The sequence below is a fragment of the Kogia breviceps genome, chromosome 10 (genome assembly GCF_026419965.1).
Source record: "Kogia breviceps isolate mKogBre1 chromosome 10, mKogBre1 haplotype 1, whole genome shotgun sequence".
In the NCBI taxonomy this organism is placed as follows: Eukaryota; Metazoa; Chordata; class Mammalia; order Artiodactyla; family Physeteridae; genus Kogia; species Kogia breviceps.
The window spans coordinates 84415920-84422153 of record NC_081319.1 but is presented as its reverse complement, the minus strand read 5'-3'; the positions used below and the strand labels follow the sequence as shown (position 1 = coordinate 84422153).

At 45.7% G+C, this 6234-nt stretch overlaps 1 protein-coding gene across 1 annotated transcript; it reads right to left on the bottom strand.

The window, feature by feature from the left end:
• Window positions 1–528: 528 nt before the first annotated feature.
• On the bottom strand, window positions 529–6223 carry LSM2 (LSM2 homolog, U6 small nuclear RNA and mRNA degradation associated). The gene is made up of 5 exons (XM_059077503.2): window positions 5807–6223; window positions 5113–5180; window positions 1299–1329; window positions 1124–1183; window positions 529–1014 (listed from the first exon to the last, which is right to left on the bottom strand). Exons 1-5 carry the CDS (start codon window positions 6206–6208, stop codon window positions 889–891), a joined length of 687 nt encoding a protein of 228 aa, XP_058933486.2. The 5' UTR covers window positions 6209–6223; the 3' UTR covers window positions 529–888.
• Between the last annotated feature and the right edge of the window lie 11 nt (window positions 6224–6234).

Genomic DNA, 6234 nt, shown 5'->3' with positions numbered 1-6234 from the left:
GGTGTCCAGGTCCTCCCTGGTCCTCATTGCCTCCTATGTGGGAAGAGGGAGTCACGATGGATGGCTTCTAAGGTCCCTTCGTGGTGAGAACTCATATCTGTAGCGGCAACTCTTGTTTGCTAAACGAGTGAAAGAGTCAATTTCCAGTCACAGCTCTCCACAGTATTTTGTTACTTGTATTTATCTGCAATAGATATTGGGAAAGAGTGTACTGGTTTGGCTGGGCTGAGGAAGAAATCCAGCAGCATTAAACGCATTTTGGTGTCTCATTAGCTTTCATGGTAATAGGACAGCAAGCACTCACAGGTACAGTATAAGCAAAAGGCTGCGATAGGTAGGGGAATGTTCAGGAAACACGTGTAATCTAATTGAGGTAATGATATGGTTTATACCAAGGAGAGTAGCAGCTGATAATGCCGGGATGGGTTGGATTCTTGGCTGGGGTAATGAGAGTAACAGGGCTTGGATGAATTTAGCACCCCTTTCCCATTCTCCAGCCCCCTTCCCCAAACACACACAGAACCAGAATTTGCATCATAAATTTTATTCCCGATGCGGGACAGATTCCTTCCATCCCCAAAATGAATCACGTGCTACCCTGGAGAGATCTGGGACATTTTCCCACCATCTCCAGGGAAGAAGTGAGAAAGGGAGGTGCTGGGGATAGGGAAGGCTTCGCAGTTCCCCAGCCTACTTTTCCTCCCTTTCTCAACAGAGGATAGCTGCTCCCTACTATTATTCCTCTCATCCACATCCCTTAAATAATAAAAAAAAAAAGCCTTTGCTATGTAGAAACAAACAACACCTCAAGTAAGGAAGGGAGGCCTCCTGGGCTGGGACATGAGGTTATGGGCCACCAATGGAAGGAGGGGAAGGGAGGAGGAACCATCACTGCTTCTGCTGCAAGGCCTCCTTCCTTGCTGCATCCTGTAGCAACTGTGTGTCGACCTCATCTGCTGGCAACTGCACATAGCGAACTACTGAGCCCCGGATGAAGCAGTTCTTCACTGATAACTAGACAAAGATAGACAAATGTGAAAATACCCTTAAAAAATGTCCTCTATCCACCCAGGGACCTCCTGCTTTGAGAGGTGTTTCCTCTTCTCTACCATTCACAACTCACCATGTGAGGGTATTTCTCAGGGTCTGTGACACTGATGTCAGTTAGTTTGATGTTGAGATACTAAGAAAAGAAGATGAACACCATCATTAGAACTAGAAACAAGATGAATGTACGCAGCCCTTAACCTCTCCCATCTCCTTCCCCAAGACCCCATTCAGGGCCCTTATATTCTCACCTGATCCACAGAATGGAGGGTTCCACAGATGCTGTCAGGGGCAGAGAAAGGGTAAAACCCAATTAGTTTATACCAAAGTCAACATAGAGGTGACTGCAGAGCAGGGATAAGAGCATGGTTGGGGGAAATAAAGAACTTGAGGAAACCAGAAAAGGCAGAACCAAAAAGGGATGTGTCTAAGCTCTAGACTAGGAAAAAAAGTGCTTCCAGAGCAGTGTGTTATTTTAGACCTCTGAAAAATAGCAGTGTGTTATTTTAGACCTCTAAAATAACCTCTCCTCTCCCTAAACCAACTCACTCTTAGTAGCTACCATTAAACAACTGGTATGTGCTAGACCTGTATTCTGCATATTTGTAATATTTACAGCCACTTCATAAGGTAGCTATTAACCATCCTGGGGCTCAGAAACTTTTTCTTTTTTTGCGGTACGTGGGCCTCTCACCGTTGTGGCGTCTCCTGTTGCGGAGCACAGGCTCCGGAAATGCAGGCTCAGCGGCCATGGCTCACAGGCCCAGCCGCTCCACAGCATGTGGAACCCTCCCGGACCGGGACACGAACTCGTGTCCCCTGCATTGGCAGGCGGACTCTCAACCACTGCGCCACCAAGGAAGCCCCAGAAACGTTTTATAACTTGCCCAAGTTTAGAACAAACACAGACTTTGGTTCAGGCCTGTCCAACCCCCAGAACCACCAGTTATTTTCAAATACTATTGCTTTGGAACCAGAGCCTCATATGTAAAGTAGGTAGCTAGCAGTGTTCTTGATGATGCAGGCACAGGGCTGTCCTCTCCCTTCTTCAATCCTTGAGCCCCCTGCAGTGTTAAAGAGGAATGCTATCTAAACACCAGTGCTCCAAGCTATGCTACCTCTCCCAATCCTTTCATTTCTGCCGGTAGTTTCAACATGAAGTCTCACAACCTCAAATCCTATAAGTTGTACTTCTCCACCCTCCATGTCCCGTGAATCCCTATGGTTTGCTTATGTCTTGTTAACATTTCTGTAATTCTCTTTGTAGTATGATTTCTACAAACCAAGGTCTAATGACTTTACAGCTCAATCCAGGCCAGCCTCCAACCTGGCTGCCTTCATCCTAACCATTCTGCATGTCATCACCAGACTCTAAGCTCCTTAGGAATTGGTTCTCAAATAATGATGTGCGCTCAAAGGTTTCATGAGTCCATGACAAAAGAGGAAACGCAGGCTAGTGTAGTGTGTATATAGTGTGCTGAAGGTTGTCATTGGTTTCCTCCTAAGAATAACTGCTCTTTAATTGCCCTTCCTTTTTTTTGTATTAAAAAATATTATGATTGTTAATGGCAGTTTAAAAAATATCCTTACCTTGCCAAAATTCAAGTTGTCAGTTCTCTGTTGGCCCTAATTTTTGTAAAATTCTAAGTGTCTGAAATCCAGTGTCTGAGACCAACTGCCTCAGTGGTGGTTTTACCACATCCTTGGCTGCTAAAAAACTTTTGACAGCGCCCTATCACCAACTGCAGCAATGCAATAACTTTCAGGAATTCAATAAGGTGGTAACATTTCATTCAGTCCCTTTAGAATGAGATATTTAGGACAAAAGTGGTCTGACAACCAGCACAAGAGAAAGAGCTCTTCTCCCAACCCAATGGATTACCTTCCAATCTTTTAAGTTCTTGCTTTAGGATCTGGGGCTATAACATAACAGTTATTCTTGCCATGTGGAAGACCCAGGAAGAAGAGGAAAATAAAAAAACAAGTCATCTCACAAAAGTGCTGAGGGTAGTTGTGCTTTCCACACTTGTCTCTATATGGACCCAATCTATCAATATATGCTGTCAATACCACATGCATTGTCAGTGCCATAAATCGAAATCTCTGATCTAAAAGGCAAATCCCTTGCCTCACCGTTGCCTGCAATGTCAATGCCTCCCCCACTAAGAAATTATCTCACATAGAAATGAAGAAGAAACTGTTGGGGAGAGAATACATTCATTCAAACTTTCTAAAGGACAATCAGGTAATATGTATCAATATTTTAAATGTACATTTCATTTAAAGGGTTTTTTTCTAATGAAATGAGATGTATACATGAGGATGTTCAGGGCAGTATCATTTATAAAAGCAAATAACTGGAAACAGCCTAAGTGTCCAATAGCAAGGTCTTGGTTAAATGAGTTCTAGCCAGCTAAGAAAAATGCCATTCAGACATTAAGAACGTTAAAATGTTAAACATCAACTTTATTGACATGGAAAATATCTGCAACATAACATTAGGTGAAAGCAAGTTTCACAACTGCATAGAAACTATGACCCTGTTTTTAATTTTTAAAAAGGGGTCGGGGGGGCAGACAGAATGGGATTTAAGTTCTGGCTTTGTCTTTTAGTATTTGTGTAGATTTAACCAAGTTTCTTAACCTATCCAAGCTTCAGTTTCCTCATGTGTAAAACAGGAACAATAGTATATGTCATGTAGAGGTGTTCTGAGAATTAAATGAGTTAAAGGTAAAGTATTCAGAGTAGTTCTTAGTCTATAGGAGGTTCTCAAATGTTGGCTATTTTTTTTCCTTCAGCACACATTTATTAAGCACCTACTATATACTGATACCAGGCCTGTGCTAGACATTAGTTACACAGTGGTGAGCTTAAACATGGTCTTGGCCCTGTAGGAAAGATAGATTCTAAACAGTAAATACATTTCTATGAAATCACAATTTGAGAAGCACCCACTAGGAAGAAAAAAAGACTCTGACAGAAGAGTCTATTTGCTTAGGGTCTTCCCTGGAGTTCCAGTGGTTTAAGACTCCGTGCTTTCAATGCAGGGGGCACAGGATCAATCCCTGGTGGGGGAACTAAGATACCACATGCTGTGTGGTGGGGCCAAACAAAAAAAAAAAAAAGAAAAGGAGGCGTCTACTTGGCTAGAAGAAGAACCAGGAAAGTCCAAGGATACAGCATTTAATCCAACTCTTGAAAAATGACTAGAAGCTAATGATACAAGGGGATAGGGGATGTAAAAGCAGTACAGACAGAAGTGGCTGCATTGGTCTTCTGTTTATCTTTTATATTTTCTTCAACAAAAAGGAGATTATGCCACATATACTATTCTGCAACAGCTTTCCATATTAATACATCTCATTTCTATGTGAACAGCTATATTATATGGAAATACCAGAATCTAACCCATTCCCTATTTATGGCTATTTTAATTTTCCCCCCAACTTTCGGTTATTACAAAAAAAAAAACCTGCCAGTATCTTTGTACATACATCTTTACTTAAGGAACCGATACTTAATTTCTTTTTTTTCTTTTCTTTCTTTTTTTTTTTTTTTTTTTGGTGGTATGCGGGCCTCTCACTGTTGTGGCCTCTCCCGTTGAGGAGCACAGGCTCTGGACGCGCAGGCTCAGTGGCCATGGCTCACGGGCCCAGCCGCTCCGCGGCATGTGGGATCTTCCTGGACCAGGGCACGAACCCGTGTCCCCTGCATCGGCAGGCGGATTCTCAATCACTGCGCCACCAGGGAAGCCCCCGATACTTAATTTCTATAAGTTGGGTCAAAGAAGTATAAAATCAGAAAAACAAAACTACGTTTTGTAAAAAATGTTACTGATGCGTCTGCCCTGTCTTCTCTCTAGTACTTACTACTTACATACTTCTTTGTATTTTTTTCCAATACAAGATACAACTCCTCAGCTAATCTGTAAGCTTGAGGCACAAGTCATTTATTTCCTCTGTATCCCTCCCACCTTGCCTAGCCCTCAAATACTTGTTAAATTAAAGAGGTTCCAGGGCGCTGCGCACATCCACCCGCTACAGACTTGTTAGAGCAGGTACCTACCTCAGGTCATTCTTGAGTTCCACGACCACGTCCTTGCCCACAAGGGACTTGAAAAAGGAATAGAAGAGCTATTGGGCGAGAGGGGGAAAAACCATCATATGGGAAGGGACATGGTAAGAGGCGTGTCCCCCTGCTAGTATTACCAAATACTGGTATTGGGATCCCCACCACTTTTCTGGCAGTGCTCAAAACTTCACAGGAAGGAACACTCAGATTAACAGCTGGAGCCCAGATGACTATGCACACTACCTCGAGCCCCTGACATAAAACCCCAGAGAGAGGCTCTGCGTTACACACCTCGGGCTCGTCTCTCAACGGACGACCTCTCCTAGGGTCCTGTCCACGCCTCCCAGAGAACTGTATTAATTATTCCACCCGCACCCTCCGGGAGCCTGTTCTCCGTCAGAGAAATGATCCTTGAGGTCTAGCTGTTCCTACTGCTGTCTCCGCCGACTCTGTTTTTTTATCCCTTTTTTCTCATGGGGGGGATAAAAAATCCTATTTGCTTCCAGGTCTCTCCTCAGAGAACTTGAGGCGCAGGAACTAAGGATAGAGGGAAAAGTCCTAGGGCCCAACGCCAGCCCAGAAGAACAAAGCCCCCAGAGGGATCCCCGCGGGACCCCCGCCCCGCCCCCAACCGTCCCAACTGCCCGCGCTCCCCGAGGGCGCCCCCTTGTGACGTCACGGTACCTACCATGGTGTCTGCGCCGCCGCGCGCCCGCCGGACCGGGAGGGCAAGTGCCGGGCGCTGTGGACCGAAGGCCTGGCGGCAACTGGAACTCGAACACGCGCGTGGGGCGGGGCGGGATCGCGCAGGCGCAGCGGGAAGCGCCGCGGAGAGATCCGAGGCGTGGAGGACAGCGCCCCGCGGATTCGCGGCTCGGGGAGGGCGGGGGAGTAGAGCCGAGGTGAACGCCAAAGCCGGGAAAGGGGCGGAGCTTCCCGCCTTCCGACTTCCTCCCGGAGTGGCAGGCTCCCACCGCGCAGGCGCGGGCCCCAGCTGCTGCACGAGCGTCGGAGAGGGTGGCTTACCGCCTCTCAGGGGTTTTTGTTCCTTTCTATGACAATAAGTACAGTTCCAGCATGATTTGCTCATACTCTATAAAGAGAGTATTGCAAACT